This window comes from Lagenorhynchus albirostris, chromosome 11, assembly GCF_949774975.1.
Source record: "Lagenorhynchus albirostris chromosome 11, mLagAlb1.1, whole genome shotgun sequence".
Lineage (NCBI taxonomy): Eukaryota > Metazoa > Chordata > Mammalia > Artiodactyla > Delphinidae > Lagenorhynchus > Lagenorhynchus albirostris.
Genome location: NC_083105.1, coordinates 9,685,608 through 9,710,388, shown reverse-complemented (window position 1 = coordinate 9,710,388; position 24,781 = coordinate 9,685,608). Strand labels below are relative to the sequence as shown.

Here is a 24,781-nt window from a genome sequence, read left to right as displayed (position 1 = left end):
TGCACCCACGGGGCCTATCCTGCTGGCCATGGGGCCTGACGGTTAGTTGTAAGAGAGAAAGAGCTGCAAAGGAGACTGAACACACTGCCTCATGGGCCTCTTATGCTAAGTTGAGGGCCAACAGGGAAGAGGCAGAGCTCGAAGCCCTGGGATGAAAACATTAGGGATAACGGGCCCGAGAAACTTGCCCACCACAATCCCCTGACCTCTCTGGCTGGCACTGGAAGATGGCTGACTACCTGGTGACCAAGTAAGGGCTTCACCTGAGGCAGATACTCCTCAAGATCGCACGTTTCCTTCTCAATCCACCTTCGCCTCCCCCTCCTTTTCCCAGCATTGACCAGGCAGGGAGCACACTCCTTACCCAGGAGGAAATAACTTACCCACCGGAAGACGTGCGAGACCCACAGACACACAGGAACAGGAGTGTCAAGAACACGTGTGGGGCTGGATCTGAGGGTTTGCAACTTTGAGGGGAAAACTAACCAGACAGGGAGACTGTATGGACATGAGAGCATCGCCATGTCTCAGGATTTGGCAAGCTGACAAGGACACCTGGCGCCAGCCCCATGTACTGCCAAGATGGCTCTGGGGGGCCTGGGAGGTCTGGAGGGCTCACCCCCAGGGCTGCAGCTCTTTTCTCGGCACAGCTGTGACACCATCACAAGCAATGATCAGATGCCCAAGAGCTTTTTTTTAAAATCATCTTTAATGTAGTTTTAATATTTTTTTGCCTCATTTACCAGATAAATCATCTAAATAAATAGATGCTATACAGTCTCTTACCAATATCAGTACAAAAATAAAACCACGCTCTGCATCTGCTCTAGCTCTCCCCGCACACACTCACTCTGAAACGGCGTGTGCTTGGAATTGACTCGCGCCCCCAACCCCTCCCAAATACATTCATTTAGTCTGAACAAAGCTCGACGCTCATTCTGTGCAAAGGAAGCGTTCTTGTGCTGAGACCCGGAGGCCAGGCTGGCCAGTTATAAAGCAAAAGCGAAACCACCTGACAAGCCAAGCGCCCTCCCCCAGGGCAGGAGCCAGGGGGAAGCTGGTGGAGGGACCACCATCCTAAGAGCGGCGGTGATGCCCGAGTGGCCGCGCCACGGGCGGAGAATATGCCCCTCGCCCCACCCCACAGCAAAAGAAAAGTACCAACCGGTCTCTCTACATTCAAAACAGGTGGGGCTGGGGGAAGGAAAGGCAGGTGGTCCAACCTTTTCAACGCCCACCCCCAAGTGAGTACTGGCCTTCTCGGGTGGCAGTGGGGTGGGAGGTCGTGCCCACCTTGCCCCCTCTCACCCCAAGGCCCTCTGGGACGCTCAGGGCTGGAGGAGTCCTGCAAGGCCACTTCCAGCCCCTCACAGGGGTCACCGTCCTGGGTCCTGGGCAGGAAGGTCCTAACAGCCTGCAGCCCTTCCCCCAGGGAGCCTCCGCTCCCAGGTCCGGCCCTCCAGAGAGCAGGGCGCCCTGCGGGCTGTGAAGGGCTGAGAGAGAGGCTAGAAGTGCTCCTCTGTAGCAGCTGCCTCACCCCACAAGAGAGGCCCCAGACCCGCAAACTACACAAACAGCTCTTCAAAGTGGGGCAGGAGAGGCCGCGTGTCCCCTGGGGCTGCGGAGTGTGACTTCTCTTGGAAGCTGAAGCCAGCCGAGTCCCAAGCCAGGGCCCACAGCTTTCCATCAGCGCGACACCCCTGCCCACCACCTTCCCCTCTGCCGGGAGCCCCTGATCTGGGACAGCTTCCCACTCAGGCTGCCCTTCCCCTCCCCAGGGTCCCGCAGCTGGGGAGGTTCCCCACTGCCCCTTCGTTCCCTGGTCCACCCCCAGACTCCCCTAGACACAACCCCCTAGCCTGGGGGTGAATCAAGTCATGGGGTGGGGGGGAGGAAGCCATCCCCCAATGGAAGCACTGAATTGACCCTGGACAACGAAGGATTAAGGAGGAAGGGGAGACAGACACTCAGGGATCTGGGATCTTGCCAGCAAGGCACCCCAAACAAAAAGGGGGTGCAGGCTGTCTTTGGTTTGGGAACTTGGGAAGAAGAGTCTGGGGGAAGAACTGCCCTAGTCGAGCCTCAGCAGGATTCTGCCCACTTCCTCAGGACACAGCAGAGCATGGAGACAGCCCCGGGGGAGGGACCTGAGTGCCTGGTCTGACAATGGGGAGAGGCGAGGGGGCCAGCCTTTCACTTGCTCCCCTGGGGCCCACCCCCAATCTGGCTTTTTCTCCCCTGCAGGACCAGGATAGGGGAGAAGTCACTCCTTACTGCCAGGGGAGCCACTAGTCCACAGGGCACGTCTGTGCAAACCAGAAACGGAGCGCCCCTCTTCTGGCAGACACAGGCCCCTGCCAGGGTGGGGGGCTCGTGCACAGCCTGACCCATCACCCACTACAGCCCGACCACAGGAAGACATGGCAGAGGTCCCGCCGCAGAGAAACAAGGTTAGTCCCAGCTGCAGCACTGAGGGTGGATGCGGGGGAGACCCAGAATGGAAGGAGGAAGGGTGTCAGGAGTCGAGGGCTGCCCTGAGAAGGTGGTGGGACGCTTCCTCCCTCCCTGACCACCCACGCCCATGTCTGGTTGGCTGAGTTGAAGGGGAGGGCAGAAAAAGAGGGGAGACAGAAGGGCTGGAAAGTCACCTGAGTCAGAGAGAACAGGAGCCCCGGGGGTGGGGGGACAGGGCACAAGTGCCTCAGAGCTCGCGCCGGTGCACAGCACACATGCACATGCTTGCACGCCCGTGGCTACCCAGGTGACACCACAAGACTTCATCCGCACGCCTGGAGCGTCGGAGGCCATCCAGCTGCCCCCTGGCCGGAGCCTTGCCCTCCACTGACAGCTATCCACGCTGACTCGGATAGGTCCTGTCAGGCGAAGTGCTGTGCAAGGTGGGATGAGCGGGGCTGCCTACAGCAAGCTCTTCTGTGCTGTGAATCACTCCCCCCCCACCCCGCCCCGTCCACCCGGTCAGGAGGCTTGCAAGACCCGCTGCACACGTCTGCGGACCGGCGCATGCAGTCATGAGGGCGCGAGGGGCCGTGTGCACACACCTGCAGGGCTGGGTGTGCAAGTGAGCAGTTTGCACGGGCCAGGCGATGGAGCTGGGGCGGGTAGCTCTCAGCGGAAGGGGCTTAGCTGGCAGCTGCCCCCAGGGGAAAGGAGAGACCTTTCTGAAGGGGTGGGACGTGCCCAGCAATCTCAAACCCTTCCCAGCCCCTTAGCTCTGTGACCCAATCACTTCTGGTCAAAGCCAGCCTCCATATCCCCCCGCAAAGCTGGAGTGGAAAGTTAAAAATAAAGACCCCTCCCCAAACACACACACACAAAAAGGCAAAGGGGAAACCAACCAGAAAGGCTGGGGTGGGCTGCTTAAGGGGAGGGTTCAGGCCTTCCCATCCTCCTTTAGTCCTGGGGACCAGCTGCTGTCTCTCTAGAGAAGAATGGTGATGGAGGTGTCCGGGGGAGGCTGGTCCTGTCCCCATCCGACCCTGGAGATGGTACCCCAAGTGACAGAGCAGTGCCAGGCCTCCCCAGGCCCAGCCCTGACACAGACCCAAGGCCGCCCTGTAAACGTCCGCACAGAGAAAGGGGCGGGGCGGTGGGAGAGTGCTGGGATCTTCCCCCCTTCTCCTCGTCAATGTTTCTTTAAATAAAATAATTACCCACCCAACCCCTCCCCATTTCTGGAAGTCCCCACCCCAAGCCCAAAAGAAAACAGTTGAAGAAGAGTAAAAATGGTGATTCAGAACTTCCCGCTGCGGTCTCGGAAGAAGCCCTCAGCTGCCTGGGCCTCGCGGAAGGTGACGGTGATGGAGTTGGCGGTGATATCGGTCACTGTCACTTCACTTGAGGGGAGCGTGGGTGTCCAGGAGGGGGGCCCCTCGGCCAGATCTGCGTCTGCTGCAGCCACGGGACAAAGACACACAGACAGATGGGGGACAGCGTTGGCAACAAGGTGGGGAAGGTGGGCGTGGGTGGCAGCTTGTCGACCACCTCCCACCCCACCCCCAACACCTGATCTTCTTCTGAGTCTCCAGCCAGGTCAGGGCCTAGTTCAAGGCTGGACACACAGGAAGACGTCACTACATGTACCTTCCCTGGCTGGACACGAACTCAGCCCGAGTGGGACCACGGAAAGAGCTCTGGGCTTGGTGCCAGGGTCCCTGCAGGCTATGTGGCCTCAGGAGCGCCCAGGCCCTCTCTGGGCACTGGACCAGCTGGACCTGAGGACTCGAGGGACCCTTCCAGCTCTGAGGGTCCCTGGGTCTGAGCCTCGGGGCTGGGCCGCCTTACCCTCCTCTTCAGGGGGCTGCTCAACAGGCTCCCACTCGCTGGCCGCCTGCAGGACGTCCGGGGCCGCTGACTCCTGCAGGAAGAGCTCCCGTCGATGGCTGTGACTCTCCAGGTTGGGCCCGCGGGGCGGGAACTTCTTGCGTGAGAGCCGCAGGTACTTGTGGGCCTTGCGGGGCTTGCGGAGCGGGAAGGGCAGGGTGGGCACCAAGGGGCCCTTGTCCACCAGCTCGGGTGCCCCCGCCTTGACCACCCCCTCGGGGCTCCCGCTGCCGAGTGGGCGCGTCAGGGAGAAGCAGAGCTTCTCCTTGCCCTTGGCCTTGTGGGAGCTCCGCAGGTCCATGCTGTACAGCCGCTGCGGGGGCAAGCCAGGGCACGGCGGATCAGCCCTGCCCTCCCACCCACTGCCGCGCCTTTGCTCGTGCTGGCCCTCCCGCCCGGGGTCCTCTTCCCCGTGTTTCAGGGCTCAGAGCCAGCCGGCATCCCGACCCTCACCCCAGCCCAGAGCGCTCCCCCTGACCAGCCCCAGCCCCGGGACCTGGCCCAGCTAGCCAAGAGGCCTCACAGTGCGGCCTCGCCTCCCAGGGCCCTGTAAGTGGCTCAGGGACGGGGCCTCAGGGCACGTTCCTTTGGTCCATGGCGGAGGCACACAAGCGGTACAAGGTGAAAACTGACCAACAAAAAACACACCTGCATTTATGAGGCAGATAAATTAAGGAGTTATTCTTCATTACAGGGAAGGACTCTTTGCTTCTAAAGGACCCCCAAAAGCTGAAACGGCCAGCTCGCTAGGGAAATGGTGTGAGGCACGGGGCTCTGAAGCTTCCTGGGAAAAGTTAACCAGGGGTACACATGGCACCGGGGTGCACCACGTCACCCAGCCACAGGAAGGTCTGCCAGCAGCCTGCAGACACCCCTCCATTCCCCCTGGACTCTCCTGGGCTCTGAGCCGCAGGGGGGCCCTGGCTGGGTCCAGACGTCTGTTGCCCCGCCTCCTTCTTGCTTAAATGGGCTGGAGGGCACATTCTTCTGCCATTCAAAGACTGAAGTTTTATAATTTGTGCATTTGTCTTACTGACTTTTGGGGGAAATTTATACAAACCCAAGAAAGATCCTTGGTGCTAAGATGTTGGGGGGGCCTGGATCACTCTGGGACAGTAGCTTCTCCTGCTACCTGTCACCAGAGGCCAAGAGTTCCCAGGAAGAGAGTGAGGCCAGCAGATAGGAACTGTAGGTCAAACATCTCCAGTTGGGGGCAGAGATCACATGTGCAAGTTCCATTCCTCAGTCCCACCAGCTAATCCCCATCACTCAGCATGGGGTTCAGGTTGTCATGGTGATGGGAGGAGAGCTGAACTGGGAGGAGACTGTGAAGATACTGCAGTGCTAAGAGGGCTTATCCCATATGCAGCTTTATCAAAACCCACCCCTTCAGCCTGGCTCATACACCATCACAGGCCTCTTAACTCTCATACAGTTCTGTCCTTCTCTACCTCACCATGAGAGAATTACAGCTACTAACTAACGGGTCCAGGAGCACCAGGACTCAGATCTGGGTTTTAATCCAGCTGTGTGACTCTCGATGGAATGGACAGGAGGTTGGACATGGCTCACACTGCACGTGGACCAAGAAGCCTTATTTTTTGGCTTCAAATTCCCGGGTGGGCCTTATTAAATTAAGGACAGCAGGTATTCTTATCATCCCGATTTTACAGATGAGAAAACTCAAGCTCAGAGATTTGCCTCAAATCACATAACTACATCACTTCAGACTCCATCCTCTTTTCAGTGCGAACCAGTGAAAGTAGCAAAGTGTCCCCAAGACCTGGGTAACACGGGCTGCCAGTCTTGTGGCAGAGGGCTTCTTCTCACTCAAAGTGACACATTTCTAGGGAATTCTCTGGTGGCACAGTGGTTAAGAATCCGCCTGCCAATGCAGGAGACATGGGTTTGAGCCCTGGTCCAGGAAGATCCCACATGCCGTGGAGCAACTAAGCCTGTGCACAACTACTGATCCTGTGCTCTAGAGCCCCCAAGCCACAGCTACTGAGCCCACGCGCTGCAACTACTGAAGCCCGCGCGCCTAGAGCCCGTGCTCCGCAACAAGAGAAGCCACCGCGATGAGAAGTCCGCGCAACGCAACGAAGAGCAGCCCCCACTCGCCGCAACTAGAGAAAGCCTGCGTGCAGCAACCAACACCCAGCGCAGCTAAAAAAATAATAATAATAATAAATAAATTAAAAAAAATTTTTTAAATAATTTAAAAAATGATACATTTCTAGACCATTCCAAGGCTATGGTTCCAGAATTCTATGACTCTCCTTTTCTTGGATTCTAAAATTCCAGACGCCCCTGTTCCCTCTTCTAAAGTTTATGCTTCTAAGATTCTCAAATACTACAATTTTGTATTTTGGGGACTTGGAGCATCAAGATTCTAAGCTTTCAGAATTCTAGGATCCCGTAAGCCATACACCCACCCTCCCTCCCTCCACAGTACCTTCCACCCACGGTGTCTTCCAGGGGCACCAGCCCCACATTCTGACTTTTCCCAACTCCTCCCATTGAAACTTACCCACTAAGTGCCCCGCCCCACCCCACAGTGTCCTGGGTGGAGCCGAGGAGGGTTAGTGGTTCCGCAGAACTACCCAGTGCAAATGCACGGATGGGCAGGGGCTGGTGGGAGGAGCAAGGGGGCCCTGTGGGCGGGCACCAGAGCTGGTGGGGTTACCTGCAGCAGAAGCCGCTTGGGTTTCGGACCTCTCTTCCTATACCCCGATGCTCGGTCTCTCTCCTCCCTGGGGTGCAAAGCAGATGGCAGAACAAAAGGAAACACTGTTGACATTTAAGGGAAAGTAAGGCATCCGCTCCACCCAGCTCTCTGCTGTCTATGGGGGAGGGGGACACCCTCCACAGGCCACCCCCCAATCCTGGGGTAGGGCTCCTCACTTTAGACCATAACAATGGGGTCGTGTGTTCAACTCCCAGGGCTGCATCTTCCCACCTGACTAAAGGTGAGGGCACAGCGACTGGTCCCAATTGCTAGAGGTGGGACTCGGGGGACATCTCCAAAAATATATGGGTCTTCACGGCCCCAGGGTCATGCCAGACCTCTTCTCTATATGCACTGGGAACAGCCCCCAAAACAATGTAGTTCCAGTTTCCACGCTTAGGAGACGTCTACAGAAACCTGTTAATTAAATTTGCCTTGAATGCCCCAGGGGGACTGATGAGAATGGCCACGAGTCCTTTCGCAAGCGAAGTTCTGCCCAGAACTGCCCCCCAGTCTGGCATCTCCACGAACCTGGTGGGGAGGACAGGCCCCCATTCGTCTGTATCATCTGGTTGGGGAAGGGGAGAAAAACTAGCCTGCATTCAGTCCCCAGTAGATGCCAGACTCTCTGCCGGATGCCTTCCTCCCATCACAAACACACAAGGCACAACCTGAGGACGCAGACAGAGCCACACACAACACACCAGACAACACCCCAGAGACGCCAACAATGTGCTGGAAGTGATGGGACAATTCAAAGTAGTTTCATTCTGTTTCACTTCATTCCACACATGCCGTCTGTGGCCTTGGTCCAGTCTCTCAGTCTGAGCCAAGCTAAGCCAGTGCATCCGTGGAGCCTGTTTCCACTGTTGGTCCCTCCTCGAGGCAGTGGCTGCCACCCCCTTCCAGACATCAGACTCCAGGGACGCTGGGGGGAGGGCTCTCCCTCCCTCCCCACGGAGTCAGCTTCGGCAGGTCTGCCGTGGGGCCCTAGAACCAGCATTCGAGAGAAGCACCCAGGGCGTGGGATACCCACACCAAGCCAGGCCTCCCAAGCCCTGGAGGGTGCGAACCTTAACTCAGAGCCCGGTGCTGGGCGCCAGGACACCCTGTTCCAGGTTCAGCTCTACCTGACCCACAGGAGACCTTGGCTGGTCACTTTCCCTCTCTGGCCCTCAGTTTTCTAGTCTGGAGAAAGAGCTTCCCTTCTCAGCTGGTCCCCGGGGCCCCTGGGAGGAGCGAGAGAGGTGCCCGGCATTTCTCAAAATGGGGGGTAGAAAGACTAAAATAATAAAGAGGAAGAGAGAGGGAAGAAAAACAAAAAAGAGGAAGAGAAGGAGGAAGTAGAGAGAGGAAAAAGGAAAGGGCCTTGAGGGAAAAGAATACTATGTCTTTATTATATTTGTATAAGTGTTATTTATTATTATTTTTATTATTATGTCCTGCACACTTTGTACAAGGCACTGCTCTCAATGCTTTAACCCTCACAGCCATCCTGTGAGGGAGGCACATTTTCTATCCTCATTTTATAGCTAAAGCACAGAGAGGTTAAGCCATTTGCCCGATGCCACAATTCTGACAACTTCTGCCACTAGTGAAGATGCTGAGCTCTGGGCTCCAGGCCTGGCGGGATCAGGCCTGGGGACCCAGTCAGGGCCAGGGGGGCAGGCCTGCAGCCCAGGCCACATGACCTGGCTTCCCATCTGTAGCACCCCCGCTCCTGCCCTGCAACCGTGGGAGTGGGGGGGCGGGGGTGTGCAGGGAGCTTCCATTCTGTCCAGTCCTTACCTACCCAGGGCCCATCAGTGTCCAGGGCTGTGGGGATCGTGGTCCCACAAGCCCTCAGTGCCCCACTGGCCCCTCCTGGGATGCAGGGACTCCCCATTAGAGCCCCCTGGCCCGACTCCTTCTAAGTCTCTTAAAAACCCTGCAAAGCAGGTGTTAAAATGGTCGTCACCCCACTTCCATCTCCTTCTCACCGGGACCCAGAGAGAAAGAGGAAGTCAAATCACACGGTGGGTCTGTAGAAATCCCCAAGCTCCTCATTTGTTCCTTAACTACGGACTTTTCTGACTCATTGAAAGCAACATCCGAATCCTCTACCAGGACTCACGGGGCCCTCCCTGAGCTGCACGCCCACTCCTTCAGCTGCCCCTGCCCCTGCCCCTCCCCCAGACGCCCCACCCCTGCCCAGCTCACACCACTCCAGCTGGCCACTCTCGAAGCCACGCTTGCCTCCATGCAGTTCCACAGCCCATCTCTGCATCACTTTCTGGGGTGCTCTTCACCTGGATGGCCTTCTCTAAAATACCTACTGGGGTCCTTCCCTCACTTAGCTCAGGTCTCTGGTCAAATGCCACCACCTAACCATCCCACTGAAAGCAGCAGCCCCGGCCTGACCCTGTCTGTGCAGCAGTCAGCACGTCGGCATCTATACATTTACTGGTGTACTTTTCACTGCAGGACTCCACACTGGAATGTAAGCCCCACGAAGGCAGGGATGTTTGTTGGTTTTGTTCCTTGCTGTGCCCCAGTCCCTGGAACAGTGCCTGGCACACAGTAGGACCTCAATAAAGATTTGTTGAACAAATGAAAGAATGAACTAGCTGACCCCTAATTACCATCAGGAAGACATTTGCCCGTGTGTGCCCACACCTAATGGTTTGCGGAGTGCTTTCACAAGCCTTTCCTCCCCATGAGAGCCCTTGAGGTCAGCACTGTTCTCCCCATTTCACAGACAGAGAAGCTGAGAGAGGAAAAAGGTCCTGTGCAGCACCTCACAGCTGGTGAGTGGAAGAGCCAGGATTTGATCCAGGCCTCTGACACCTGCCCAATGCTCTCCTTACCACAATCCAGGACATTCCACAGGGCTCTCTCAGTGTCACAACCCTTTTGGATCAAGGCCCCACCAGCACTCGGGAACTAGAAAGAAGCTGTGGGACAGGAACACTGTGATTTTTAAAGGAAAGAGCAGTGGGAACGTTTCCTTTGAATCAGCAGCGGGAGACCTCCTGTGGGAGAAGCGGTCAGCAGGGGGCGAGGAGGGGCAGAGGAACGGCATCACTGGGACTCAGGAGCCCCACCCAGGTTAAGTCCTACTTGGGCTGCCTCCCAGCTGCGAGGACCCTGGACAAGCCCCTTAGCTCTTCAGAGCCTCGGTCTCCTCATCTGTCAGATGAGACCCTCATCCCTGTCTCAGGCAGTTGCTAAAAGGAACCAAATAAAAATGATTTTATAAAACGGTCCCGCACTGTACAGGGTCGATGGGTTGGGGAGAGGCAGAAAGACTGGGCAGCCTGCCGGCAGGGAGGTCAATAACGCTGGGGCTCATGCAGCAGAAGGGAATGGCTAGGTTATGCTCAAAAGGCCCTCCCACCAGGAGAAACAACATTTTTGGCAGAAGCTCCCCGCTAAGGTGTGCCGTCATGGCCCATGGGACGAGCTGCCAATCACTAAGCAACCCTTGGAAGAGCACTTGCAGCAGAGCACTGGCAGACACGGCAGTCTGAGACCTGGGGGCAGCTTTGCCCACGGCCTCCCAGCTAGGAGGTAGCCAAGCAGGAGGGACCGGAACCCAGCTGTCCTGGCTCCAAAGCCACACTTCCTCCCCTGGCCTTTCTTGAGAGCTTCATCAAACATGGTGGAGGATCTGTAGGAGGGAACCTCCCTCTGGCCCATCACTGGGCATGATTAATACTGCTGCCCCTCGCACGCATGGCATCTCTACGCCCATTTTCACCTTCTTCACGGCAATTGAAAGCCCTGCCTTCTGGGGAAATCGGGGCAGGTGCTGTTGGGGGTGGCCTACAACAGCAGAGAGACAGAGGCCTGGGGTTGTTAGCAGAGTGGCTGACATCACCCAGCAGCCGGAAAGGGACAGGGCCCTCAGCTGCCCTGGGACCTGGTGCCCAGCACCTGCCCCCAGCTGCGGACGAGACCCGGCAGTCCCTGCCAGACCCCTGCCCCCAGTGACCAGTGTTCGGAGCCAAGCCAGCAGCAGCTGCCTGTGAAACCTCAGCGCTTGCCGTCCACCCAGCCCCCTGGCAGGCTGAGCCCCTTACTTCTCCTCATAGGCCATGACCAGGCGGGGGTCCAGGATGTGCTCCTCCGGTTCCCACGTGCTGTACCTGGGGAGAGAGACAAGGGGTCAGAGCTGACCTGCCCCCTACCCCACCACCCCCCATTCAGAGGCCACAGCCGCTCCACCAGGCCCACTTGCCTGCAGGACTTTGCCCCTTCCTGATCCAGTGTTAACTGTCGCCTAATCCCATGAACTGTCCCTGGCTACCAGGGTAGGTTGGAGGCCTCCTGGGGGCTTGCATGACACCGGAACTCCCCTCATTCTGAGCACTGATCACACCACCCTATAAGTGATCGCGTCCAACTCCGAACTGGATCCCCATGTTCACTTCAGGTGAAGAGGGCAGGCCCCATATGTCCCCGGATTCCCTTCCTATGAGAGTCAAGAGCATGTGGTGAAGAGCTGCGGCTCTGGAGCCAGACTGCCTGGGTTCAAACCCCAGCTCTGCCCTGGCTAGCTGTACAACTTTAAACAATTTATTCAGTGTCTCTATGCTGATTTCCCCATCTGTAAAGGTCTCTTGTGCTGATTAAACATGTTCACGTATCTAGGTGTTTAGAGCAGCGCCTGGTGCACAGGAAGTGCTCTGTGCTTATTACTGTCATCATCCCTGGCCCCGCTGATGCCCCAGCCCCAGTGGGCCCTCTGCCCAGGCTGAGCTGCTCCCTCCCCCTCCTTGGAACACATCTACACCATCAAGGCCAGGTCTGAAGTTCCCTTCTCAGGTGAGGCCTGGCACACAGCAGGAACTTGGTAAATGTTCAGTGACTGAATGGTACAGTGTCCTACAGCAGGCCCCTAGGTCTTTCCACGAGGGACCTTCCACCACTCCCAGGCCAGACAGCATTCCCTGCTGGGACAGAACTGGGCATTTCCAGAGTTCAGCCATCCTCCTTCCACCCGCACGATTATTTACTTAGTATCTGCCTTTAAATTAGCTCACTTGGGAATTCCCTGGTGGTGCAGTGGTTAAGAATCTGCCTGCTAATGCAGGGGACATGGGTTCGAGCCCTGGTCCGGGAAGATCCCACATGCTGCTGAGCAACTAAGCCCGTGCGCCACAACTATTGGGCCTGCGCTCTAGAGCCCGCAAGGCACAACTACTGAGCCCGAGTGCCACAACTACTGAAGCCCGCGTGCCTAGAGCCCATGCTCCGCAACAAGAGAAGCCACCGCAATGAGAAGCCCGCGCACTGCAACGAAGAGCAGCCCCTGCTCGCCACAACTAGAGAAAGCCCGCGCACAGCAACGAAGACCCAATGCAGCCAAAAATAAATAAATAAATTTATGTATAAAAAAAATTAGCTTGCTTTTTTAAAACATTTTATTTTAAAAGCAAACTCTTTATGACTTCCATAAGTGGAAAAACCAGGATGACTCATCATAAACAGATGCTAATACATTAAAAAATTTTAGTATAAAAACATATATATGGGGATTCCCTGGTGGCGCAGTGGTTAAGAATCCGTCTGCCAATGCAGGGGACACGGGTTCGAGCCCTGGTCTGGGAAGATCCCGCATGCTGCGGAGCAACTAAGCTCATGCGCCACAACTACTGAGCCTGAGCTCTTGAGCCGCAACTACTGAGCCCACGTGCCACAACTACTGAAGCCTGCGTGCCTAGAGCCTGCGCTCTGCAACAAGAGAAGCCAACACAATGAGAAGCCCATGCACCGCAACGAAGAGTAGCCCCCGCTTGCTGCAACTAGAGAAAGTCCGCGCCCAGCAACAAAAACCCAACGCAGCCAAAAATAAATAAATTTATAAAAAAAAAAGAAAGAAAATCATTAAAAAACAATCCAAGTCCTGATAACTGTTTAAAATATATATATGTATGGGTGTATATATATGCATGCATACAAATACACATATAATCATAAAAACACATATATATGTAGATGTATGTACCTGGGTGTATATAAACAAAGCCAAAGCAATGGACTGTGATTCTGGCCAAGACTGCACCCAGGACTGCTGGATAAGGAGGGAGGTGAGGGAATTTCCTGGTGGTCCAGTGGTTAGGACGCCAAGTTTTCACTGCCAAGGGCCTGGGTTCAATTCCTGGCTGGGGAACTAATATCCCACAAGCCACGTGGCACAGCCAAAAAATAAATAAATAAAAGAGGGAGGTGAGTAGGTATTAGGGAGGTATTGCGAGGCAGAGAGAGGCCAGGCAGAGCCCCAGCCCCTCCTGCCTTCTACCAGCCAAGTTTAAACCTTCATCTTCAACCATCCTGGTTACTGTGAAACCTAAAAGTAGTCCAATCAATATTTAAACAACAAGCTGCCCAAGGACAGAACCCTTCTTTCCTTTCTTTCACTGACACTTCTGCACACTTACTTCGTGTCGGGCCCCGTGGACTCAGCAGTGAAGGTCCATGCCCAGAGTGCCACACGCCCAGCCTGAGCAGACACCATCACAGCTCCTTTCCTTTGCACGTGCTGTGCTCTCCTCCTGGAGGGCCCCCTTCCTCCAGTGAACTCCTCATCCTTTAAGAATCAGGTCCTTGTAGCTTTTCCTGACATCCTCTCCTAGCTGTCCTACTCCCAGCAGAATGAACCCTCCCCTCAGCTGCTCTCCAGGGCCCTATTATCGCACTGGGCACCTGCCATCCTTATTGGTGAATCATCCTTATTGGCGAATCAAGCTGGTGTCCTGGCTGGCAGGTTGTAACGCCTCGCCAGAGTGCCCAGCCCAGCCCCCAGCCCCCAGGTGTTCTGGGAATGGCTGCAGAAGCCACTGAAGAGTTTTGCTCACCCTGGAGAAATGCTGAAAGTGAAACTGAGATTTTTTTTTATAGTTTGGGTAAAGCCCAAACTGAAAGCAACCAGAAGCTGGCAGAGACGTCAAACCTTCCTCCCCTCCCCCAAACAAAGGTTGAATTTCCTCGACTGTAACTAGTAAGAAGAGAGGGGGAATTTTGTGTTCCTCCAGTGTCCTCTGCCTGGCCCTCCCTTTTTCTCTAGCTGTGGATGCTTCTCTTCAGTGCTCTAGTCCTCTCGGCCCTGCCCACTTCCCCACTGCCCTGCCCACTTTTTGTTGATGTAGCTGCTCTGTGGTTCCTGGCAAGTCCCTAACCTTCTCTGTAGTTCAGTTTCCTCATCTTAAGAATCACCACCGCCACCACCGTAACAGCAAGGTGCCGGAGCAGACTACTGCAAGGACGCATCCATTCCTTGGAACACCCTTATGAGGTAGGTTACAGATGTTACAAATGAAGAAACTCGGGCAGAGAGGTTAAGCATCTTGCCAAGATCACCGAGCCAGGAAGTGGCCAATCTGTGGTCAGAACTCAGTTGAATCTTGGCCACCCTCTCCCTTTGGATCTCTCACATGTCGAGGTAAATGGCCCCTCACCGGGCTGTAACGTCCATAGGAGAGGGGCACAGTCTGATTGGCCACGTCTTCAGTGTCTGACCCGGGGCTTGGCACACAGCGGGTGCACAGAAAGGGAGAGACTTGGCAGCTGGAGGCCTGGCCCCTTTCGGTGCTGCGGAAAGGCGGGCGGGGCGTTGCACAGGTGCCTCACCCTCTCGGACACCCCGGCCCTCCTAAACAGGAGGCCATCAGCGGCCCTCCGTAGTGTGGGAAGCCAGAGACCACAGCGAGGGCAAACACTCTTTGCGAACAGCCGGGCACAGGCAAGACAGGAGGGCGCAGCCGGCGAGCCCCGCGGCCTGAGACTTCGGGGTCTAGGTCTCCGGGCCGCCGGCTGGGCGGGAACCAAGCGTGGCGGACAGAAGGCTCCATCCACATCGCAGCGCCGTGCGCCCCGCCCCCCGGAGTCGGGCAACCGCGCGTGCACACGCACGCACGCAGCGCGGGAGCGTGCGCGCCAGATTACCCGGCCTACTGATGGGGGGCGGGGCGGGGGCGGGGACGGCGCGCACCGGCTCCGAGGTAAACACGACCACGTGACCGCCGCCCCGCCGCCCCCGCCCGCCCCCCCGCCACCGGGGTAAACAGGCTCTCGGCCGCCCCTCCTGGGCCCCGCCGCGTAGGCTCCCGCCGTGCCGGGGGCGGGGCGCCCTGCAGAGCCAGGCCCGCCCCAGCCCCCGACTCCGATTTAGATTCGCCCAAATGAGAAGCAGTGCAGCGGACTCCCGAAGGCGGCGGTGAGCAAGTGACTCCGCTGCTCGGGCCTCCGTTTTCTCATCCGTGAAGCGGACCTACCAATAGTCCCTGTCTTTTAGGGGTGATGTGACGATTAGATGTGTTAAGCCACATAAAGCACTTAGAGCAGTGTGGTACATAATAAAAGCAAACAAGCATTTATTAAATCAATATCAAAAGCCTGGAGAGCGCAAACACACACCTGCCAGGGCCAAACCGAGGACTCTGTGCTGCCACTACTCAACCTGGCCTTGGAGGAGAAAGAAGAGCCTCCTCTGCGTCTGGCACTGTTACGAACCCTTTCTTGTCTCAGGCAGCCTTCCACAGGGCTCCATGAGGCTAGGGCCCCATTTTACAGGTGGGGAAATGGAGGTGCCCATAATTCAAATCGTCCCACCTTTATGACCTGGGGCAAGGACGCCTCTGCTGAGGGTTTCTGTCTCCCCATCTGTACAATGGGTTGCCGTTAGGCAATTACAGGGGCCAATGCCTGATCTTAATAGGGGCTTAGTGATAGGCAGCTTGGTTATTGCTGTACCCTGATACACTGATAATATCACTACTGAAGCTCTATGGAGGCGGTCTCCCCACAAATGGCGTAGCATTCACAAGTGGGTAAGAACGGAGGGAAGGAAAGCGTTTCCAAAGAGGAGCAGCAGGGTCCTGGGCAGGCTGAGATGAGAGTGGGGTATGTGAGCATCTCTGTGGTGCTGACAGCATGTAGCTGATTATTTAACATCCTCTGCCCTGTGCCCCCAGCCCCTCCCTGTGCCATTTGCTGTTCCTTCCAGAACAAGCAAGATAGCTCCTCTACCCCATCTGCTGGGGAGGAAGGGCAGTCATTTGTCTGCTGTTGGGGAGAGAAAAGAGGCAAAGCACCCAAAGGTTTAACAGGGGCCTGGCACAGAGTGAGTGTCCATTTAAATCATGGCTTCTGTTATTAACATGAGCATCCCTGCCCAGGGGGCGGAGGGTGCTGGGGAGCAGGAGAATCTGACTCCCCTCCCACCCAGGCTATCACTGCCCTGCCCTAGCCAAGGCTCCCAGGCCTGCAGCAAGCAGCCTGCCCAGCTACCTACTCCCCATCCACTTTCTCAGCCTCTTCCTCAAGCAAAGCCCCCTGAGGAGGAGAGACTGAAGACCAAGTGGGTTACAAAGGAGCCCTGGTTCTCCTGATTCTCCCTGCGACTGAACCTGTTTTCCCCCAAGTGAAGCGGGGTGGCACAGTGGATGACATAAAGTGGGCACCATGCTGCACCGGGTTGGCAGTTATATTACTGTATATAACTCCCCTCTCTGGGCCTCAGTTTCCCCATTTGAAAAATGAGAGGACTGATCTCAATGATTGCTAAGGCTACTTTGGGCTCCTGTGAGGAGTTGACGCCCCCAGACCCCTCTCCCGGCTGAGGGGAGACCTAGAAGCCTGAGCTGTGTAACTTACTATTAATAGCAAACGTTCACTAAGTGCTTGGTCTGGGCTAAGCATGCATCAGGTACCCTATATCCATCATCTAATCCTCACAACACTGTTGTGCTGGAGGATTTATTCCAATCTGGAGATGGAAGCAGAGGTCCTGCCATGTTGGGGACTTGCTAAAGGGCTCCCAGCTGTCTGGCTGTGAGCCAGGCCAAGAACCCAGGATCAAAGTATAGGGGAGCCAGAAATGCCCCAGGTCATCTGGCCAAACAGGGCTTCCAGAACTCCCTTGGAGCGGGGAGTGTCACAAAAAGCAGTCATGAGGGCCCATCTGGTGGTCTCAGCATGTTAGGAAACAAGTGGGCCCCAGGTTCGGGGGCACAGGCCAGGAGAACCATGGAGGGACTGCTCTTGGAATGCCAGGTCCTTCCCCTGACTGAAGCTCTGATGGGCAGACGTATTCATTCAGGATTAATAAAAGTGGGGGAAGGAACTTTAAATAGATAAAAACCTCTGTTTAGAGAAGGGAGTCTACAGAGCAGGAGAACTAGCCAACGGTGCCTTGAAGGCCAACAGGCTGGTGTCCCACTGGGACGCAATGCCTTCTGGCGCGGAAGCTAAGAGGGGAGTGAGTACCCAGGGAGTATGCCCACCTTGAACATGTTCCTTTTCTAGCTTTCCACCTCCTCTTACCAGCCCCTTCACCCAGACCAGAAGCCCACCTTCATCTGCCCAGTGGAGGAGGGGATTACCCTTCAGTCCCAGGGGGTTTGGGAAGGGGCAGCAGGAATGGATGAATGCATTATCTGGTTAACCAGCCACCAACCCTAATCATCACGATGCCTGCAGCCATCCTGAACACACCCCCAGGCCTTTCACCCCACAAAGTGAAGGAGCCTGTGAGAAGAGAGCAGGGCCTGGACTACTGAACCCATTTTGCAGAGAGAGAAGCTGAGGCAGCATGGCCTGTCGTCCTCTCTGCTGTTTCTCACCACCGCGTGTCCAAGACACTCCCAGGACCCAAATACCAGGTCAGCCCCCAACACCAGCACAGCAGAAAGCCCCTGGCACAGACAGCAGGGGCTCTGGACAGAGGGGGATTCCAGGAGTCAGTCTCTAGGAGGCAGGGCTGGGAGGTGGGGCACCCACAGACCAATGGGGAGGCCCCACGACCTGCTCCTTCCCTCCCCTCCCCCAACAACTCCCTGCTGGGAGGTGATTGGTTGGTGAGAAGGTTCCTGATTGGGCCTCAGCGGAGAGGTGGGGCAACTCGGAGAGGTCCTAGACCCAGCTCCCTGGCCCCGCAACTGGGAGATGGAGGAGGCACAGAAGAGATACCTGAAGATGGAGAGGCCCAGTTCAACTCTCAACTCTGCCTCCACTTGCTGTGTGACCTAAGGCAAGCTGCTTACCTTCTCTGAGCCTGTTTCCTCATCTTTAGAGATCAGGACCACAGCTGCCTCACAAGGCTGTACAGGAGCCTGCTCTGTAGACTGGAGAGTGCTGTCCAAAGGCGGGCTCTGTCCCTAGCTATATGGCACTGAGGACTCGTGCCCCACTGGCTAGATTTGTCTTGCCCAACCACACAAACCCCCACCAGGCACTGTACTTGTTGCAGCTTGAGTGCCCCTCCACCTTGCAGGCAGCCATCTCTGAAGCCAAGATGATGGGCCTTCACCTCCTAGGTGCCGGGAAAGGCCAGAAGCAGGGGAGCAGAGGGTCCCACCAGAAGGTGGAGTGCAACACTGAATGGGGCCCATGAGAAGAGAAGCTGGGGCCCACCTTCACCCTCATGTGCTCCAAGCCCCTCAGCTGGCAGAGGGGAAACTGAGGCCCAGAGAAGAGGATGATTAATCAAGGTCTGCTGGCCAATTACTAGAGTAGCTGGAGTGAAAAGTGAGGCAGGAGAAAGGGTAAAAGGTGGATGGAAGGATGTACAGGTAGGCAGACAGAAACACACAAAGAAGCCTTACTTTGGGGGCCATCCTTTCCACTTCACCAGATATTCGACTTTACCCTGGGAAGAAAGAGAGAAGAAGTAGACACGGTGAGATACACAGATGCCCCTACGACCACTTGCACGACAGTAAGGCCCAATCCCCTCTGCAGACAGAAGTCCCTCAACACATACACACTGTCAGGGACGCCCCCCACAAGATCCCCATCAACCAGAGATCCTCAAACTGACCCCCCCAGACAGTCCTCCCTACTAGAACACAGGAGTGCACTGGGCCCCAGACACCTCTGGGGCTCCTGTGGCAGAAGCTTGGAGCCCATGTCACGTGTGGGGAAACAGACCGTGTGGGGATGTGCGTGGCCAAAGATCCAGCGTCCAGTGTCCCGGTGCTAACACCGTAATTCTCCTTCCTTTTTCGATTAGAAGACTCTCCAAGTCCTAGAATACTCCTCCCTGGCATGTCCCGCATGGCTCTAGCCCCATCAGCCCCCTCCCTGTGAGAGGCTGCCTCTGGGCCAGAGGTGACAGGCTAGTGACTCCAAGACTCAACTCACTCTCAAGTCAAAAGAACCTGGCAGGACCCCGGAGAAGGCTGACAAAGTCTCCACCTTGAGAAAGGGTGATCGCCCCTCCAGTAGTTAGAAAACAGAGGCAGGTTCCTCCCTTCCTCAAAGGTGACAGGGGACTTTAAAAGTTCCCAGTCCAACCCCATCTGATGGGTGATACCCTTCCACACTGGAACTTGAAGACCAAGATATGTCACCTCCTCAATGAGGGCTGCCCTGGCCACCCTTCCCAACACCTTCCCTCCCGCCTTCCAGTAGTTCTCTTTCCGTGTGGCACACGGCCCCCTTGGAAAGCATCTATATTTATTTCCTCTTTCACTGTGTGTCTCTGCTGCCAAAATGGCAGCTCCACGAGGGAAGGAGCTCCCTCCCTGGGGCTTAGAATGGTGCCTGGTGCACAGAGATACTCAATAAATACATTTTGAATGAATGGCGAAAGGAATGATGCTTCTCACTCTCTGGCACTACCCCTCAGGCCCCATGTAGAAGGGAGTAATTACTGTACCTGCTGAGGCTACACTGCATGGAAAACATTGAGCTTTGAGGAACAAATTCAAATCGAGGAAACCCTGAGGGAAGGGAGGAGGAGGGGCAGCCCCAACTTGAAGACAGAGCTCAACCCCATTGGAGTTGGGGAAGAAAAGGTCATGGCCCACCTTGACTGTCACCCTTAGATGTCACCCAAGATGCCGGGACTGAGTTTTCTCTCTTGAAAGATGAGCTGGCAAACAGCCAACTGGAGCTCCTGCTCTACACCCATCTCTAATTTGCTGTGTGACCTTGACCAGGTCACTTCCCCAGCCAGGGCCTCAGTTTGTGCCTTCGTCAAATGGGAGGAGGTGAACTCTAAGACCCCTCCCAGCCCTGCCGCTAGAGCCTCCCATGGGGCTGCAGGGAGGAGATAAGGGAAAAGGATAGTGGTGAGTGCCGGGACAGGAACTTTCCCCAAAGCCTTCCATCTCCAACCTCCAGTCTGGGGCCAGACCACTTTGCAGACGTGTGCACAGGAAATGTGCACGGCCAAAGTCCAGGCCCGAGGCGCGGGGACCGAACCTAGCAGAACAGACGCCTCCTTAAATTGCAGGGTGTATGTTTTGGAGGCGAAGGCAAAGGGGGAGGAGCTTTGAGGATGCCCCAGCGCCGTAGGCGGCTCCACTGAGCCGGCCGGGCGGGGCTGGGAGGTGGGGAGGGGAAGACAGAGGGGTGTGCACTGGAAGTGGGGGAGAGACGTGGAGGTGGGGGTGTGGAGGGGATCGAAGTCCAGCAGTTAGACTTAAGAGGCGGGAGGACGCTTTTCCAAAGCTCCGCCTCCAACTTCAAAGGACTTGGCACCGAGAGTCCAGAGTCCTGAGTTCGAGACCCAGCTCCGACGCGAACACACTAGGCAAGCCGTTTCTTCAACTCGGGCCTCAGTCTCCCCATATTTAGAATGAGGGGAGGATGAGAAAGGATGCCGTTCAGGATCCATACAGTCCGATCCTAACCTCTAGCTCTGGCGGACTTAGCTGCCCCCAGCATCCTGGGGCGACAACTTTTATTCTACTCTTTCTACAAGGTGGTGGGGGAAACTGAGGCACGGGCTGGGGATACGAGTCCGGCAGCGCGGGGCTGCCTGCCCACCCACCCCACCCCCGCTCCACTTTCTCCCTCGCCTCCAGCGCGGAGGGGACAGTGCTGGGGACAGGAGGGGACTCCACAGGGGTCCTGGGAGCCGCCCCCGGGCAGCCTCACCTTCCGCACGCGCTTCTTCCGGATGCTCTCTACGGCGAACACCTGCTCGCCGATGGCTGACAGCTCCATGCGGGGCGGCGGGCGAGCGGGCCCGGGGCCGGGCCGGGCCGGGCCGGGGGCGGAGCTGCGGGGCCGCGGCTGCGGCGCGCGATGCTCGGGCCGGCGGGGTCCCAGTCACCCTCGCCCGGGCGCGCACGCGCACGCGCACGCGCGCACACCCCCTTGCGCTCCCTCACGCCGCCGACGTTCCATTTTTGAACCTGCGCAACGTTTTCCTCGGCGCGCGCGAGCCGGCGAGCGAGCGCGCGGGGCGGGGGCGGAGCGGGGGCTCGGCTCTTGCCGGGCAGGTCACGCCCCTCCTTCGTCGGCTCCGCCCCCTCTTGGTCCCGCCCCCTCTGGAGCTCCGCCCCGCCTGGGCCGTCAGTAGCGCGCGGCTCTCGGGATCCGCTAGCACGCGGGACTTATTTGGCGCCGGCGCCGGTCGGCGCGGGGGGGGGACGAGATCTTAATACACAGACGTGTTTCCTAAAGCCCTCCCGGTGACTCTGAGGGGCCGGAAACGGCATGGCCCCGGTTGGGCAGATGAGAACATGGGCAGAGCGGGGAGGCCATTTGCCTCACCTCCCACAAAGGATAGACGGGGTCGCGGCGCGGACCCTTGGGCGGCAGGAGGGCGGGGACGGCCAAGGTTTCCCAGGCTGTCCGGGCGTCTCAGCACAGTGGTCTCTCTAGATCCGGGCTCCTGAGCGACGTGGTTTGCCAGCCCTGAGCAGGCGCCTCCACGTATATCCTTCCGTCCGTCCGTCCGTCCGTCTGTAGGCGGTCGTGCTGAGACGTCCGGATCGCGCGGCCGCTGCCTCGAGGGCCCCGGCTAGGCAGTACTTGGCGGCAGGTGTGGCCGCGGCGGGTCTAAGGCGCACAGCGGGACAGATTTCGCTGCCACGCAGCCCCAAGTCCCCAGTCACACGCGCTAGGCGCTCTGCATGTAGTAGGTGTTCGACTGTGGGATGAGTGGATCTTGAGATCCGGGACCATCTCATTTTCCCCGTTCACTCCAACCTCGTTCTGTCTTCTCTGCCGCGCCACCATTCATCCTCACTAGGAGGAACCCGAGTCATCCGTGCCCCGCCGGCTCCCACCGCCTGCCTGCGTGGACCCCAAGTCCTGCCTCTCTGACTTCCTCCCCTCTACACCCCTTGTCCTTTGTCTTGATCGCAGCAACAACCTTCTCACTGCCATCCCCTCTGAGACTGTGTCCACAGTGCCAGAGCCCGCTTTCTAAAATGCACATCTAACTGGGTCACCCTAGTGCTTAAAAACCTTCCACAGCTTCCTGTTCCCCTGTACGCCTCTGTCGGGCGTACAGGTGAGAAAAAAGAAAAAGGATAGATAGATTTACACTGACTTTTCATCAGGAGCAACGGAAGCCAGCCCGAAGGCAGTAGAATGATATATCCAAAGCCCTGAGAGAAATTTAGTGAAATTTTATTTCGAGATTTATGTACCCAGTGAAAATGTCTTTCCAGAACGAAGGGAAATAACATTTACAAATACAAAAACTAAGACTTTGACGCTAGCAGACCCTCCCTAAAGGAAATTCCAACGGAGGGACTAAAGGCAGGAGGAAGATGATCACAGACAGAGGTCTGATGCAATAGGGAATAAAGAACAATGAAGAACATTGATAATATAAAACAATAACAATGTCTTCTGGATAAAAATAGAATTAAAATACACAACAACAATGGCACAGAACTTGGGTGAGTGGATTAAAGTGTTCCAAGATCCTTCTATTCCTCAGGAGGAAAACGAAAACAGATATCAAATATACTTAGACTTTGATGAGTTAAGACTGCATGTTGTCATTACCAGGGTAAACAAAAAGAATGAAAATGCAGCGTATAATATTTAGCCAAATTATTAGAGGGGGGAAATAGAATGAGAACATCAATCCAATCAATCCTAAAGCAAGCAAGAATGGAGAGAAAAAGAAATACAAGACAGGTGGGACAAATAAATGACAGTTATAAATTCAAATGTACTATAATTCAATAAACGCAAGTGGACTAAATGTTGTAGTTAAAATAAGAAGATTATCAGACCGGATAAAAATCCAACTATATGCAATTTACAAGAGACATCCACAAGAGACACTTCCAAAACATGAGGATACTGAAAGGGTGAAAGTAAATGTACGGTAAAAAAAAATATATGTATCATTCAAAGGCTAACGAAAAGAAGGCTGGTGCAGGTATTTTAGTATCAGAAAAAAACATCACTAGAGATAAAGAAGGTTACTTCAAAATGAAAATGGTCCAACTGACCGGAAAGATAGAACAATTTTAAATTTGTATGTGAATACCATAGTCTTAAAATATAAGAAACATGAAGAAGAGAACTACACAGAGAAATAGACAAATCCACAATTATAAGGGGAGATTTAAAAACACATCCCTCTGTAATTGGCAGAATAAGCAGAAATATATTCAATAAGGATAATAATAAGAAACTTGACTAGTGGACTTTTACAGAACACCATGGCTACATCTGCAGAATACTCTCCTTTTCAAGATATATGAAATATTTACAAAAACAGTGAAACTCAAGAAATTTCTAAAGTCTGAAATCATATAGGGTACATTCTCTGACCATAGCACAAATAAGCCAGAGATTAATAACAAAAAGATAACTTCAAAAGCCCCATATGTTTGGAAGTTAAGAAGTGTGTTTCTAAATAAGAGATGGATCAAAAAAGAACTCATGATGGAAATAAGAAAATATTTTAACTGAATGAGAATTGAAATATTACATATTAAAAATTATAGGATACAGCTAAAGCACGACTTAAAGGGGTTTATGGCCTTTAATGCTTGTATTAGAAAAGGGCAAAGGCTGAAAGTAATAAGTAAGCTCCCATCTCAAGAAGCTAGAAAAAGAACAGTACACCAAAGAAAACAAAAGGAAGGACAGAGTAAAGTTAAGAGCAGAAAATAATGAAAAGGATCAGCAAAAGAGACATTATTTCTCTGAAAACACTAGTTGTATTGACAACCCGCTGGTGAAATTGATCAAGAGAGAAGGCACAATTCATCAATAACCAGAATGAAAAGCTAAAGAGTATGCGGACACCGAAGAAAAGAAAAGATAAAGATAATTGTGCATAACTTGATTACAATAGCTTTCAAATTTTAATTCCTAGAAAAATATAATTTACCAGCATTAATTCAAGAGGAAACCTGAATGATCACCATCCCTGGTCATAGTACCACAGGATGTAACAACCAGGCACTGGGCATTCATAACAGGTGCCAACCCTAACACTGAACAGAGCCCAAGAGCCCCCTGGCTATGCAGGGATTCACTCTCTGATCTATTTGTCAGCAGATCTATTCATTAGAAGGTCTGGGGAATCTGGGGCAGCCTTGGAGGGGTTGTTGCACTTAGGGGGTTGGGCGTGGTGGTACGTACCAACTGGTATGAAACTATTTCAGCACTTTAGCAGTCTGACGTTCTGTGGCACCAGTGAACATCAGACCTCTGCACGACCATTAAAGGAGTTGAACCAATCATCAGTAATGTTCCCACAAAGAAAATTCCGGCTTCACTGAAAATGGGTCTTCATCTATGAATTATTTAAAGAAGAAAAAATTTCAGTCCTGCCCCAACTTTTCCACATTATAGAAAAAGAGGGAATTCTTTTTATGACAAGGATATTACAAAAAAGGAAAATCATAGACGAATGTCACTCATGAGTACAAATACATAAATCCTAAACAAAACATTAGCAAACCAAATCAGGCAGTATATAAAAATGATAATGCATTATGACAAACTCAGATCTCATCC

At 54.8% G+C, this 24,781-nt stretch overlaps 1 protein-coding gene across 3 annotated transcripts; it reads right to left on the bottom strand.

The window, feature by feature from the left end:
- Positions 1-690: 690 nt before the first annotated feature.
- Positions 691-21,058, bottom strand: CBX7 (chromobox 7). Of its 3 annotated transcripts, none has more exons than XM_060166478.1 (6): positions 20,936-21,058; positions 18,655-18,698; positions 11,131-11,196; positions 7,028-7,094; positions 4,303-4,654; positions 691-3,909 (listed from the first exon to the last, which is right to left on the bottom strand). In XM_060166478.1, the coding sequence occupies exons 1-6, from the start codon at positions 21,002-21,004 to the stop codon at positions 3,752-3,754; spliced, it is 756 nt and encodes a 251-aa protein (XP_060022461.1). In that variant the 5' UTR covers positions 21,005-21,058; the 3' UTR covers positions 691-3,751. The 3 variants fall into 3 exon arrangements, with proteins under 3 accessions (XP_060022461.1, XP_060022462.1, XP_060022463.1); XM_060166479.1 differs by having other exon boundaries at positions 691-3,906; XM_060166480.1 differs by having other exon boundaries at positions 4,303-4,375.
- Between the last annotated feature and the right edge of the window lie 3,723 nt (positions 21,059-24,781).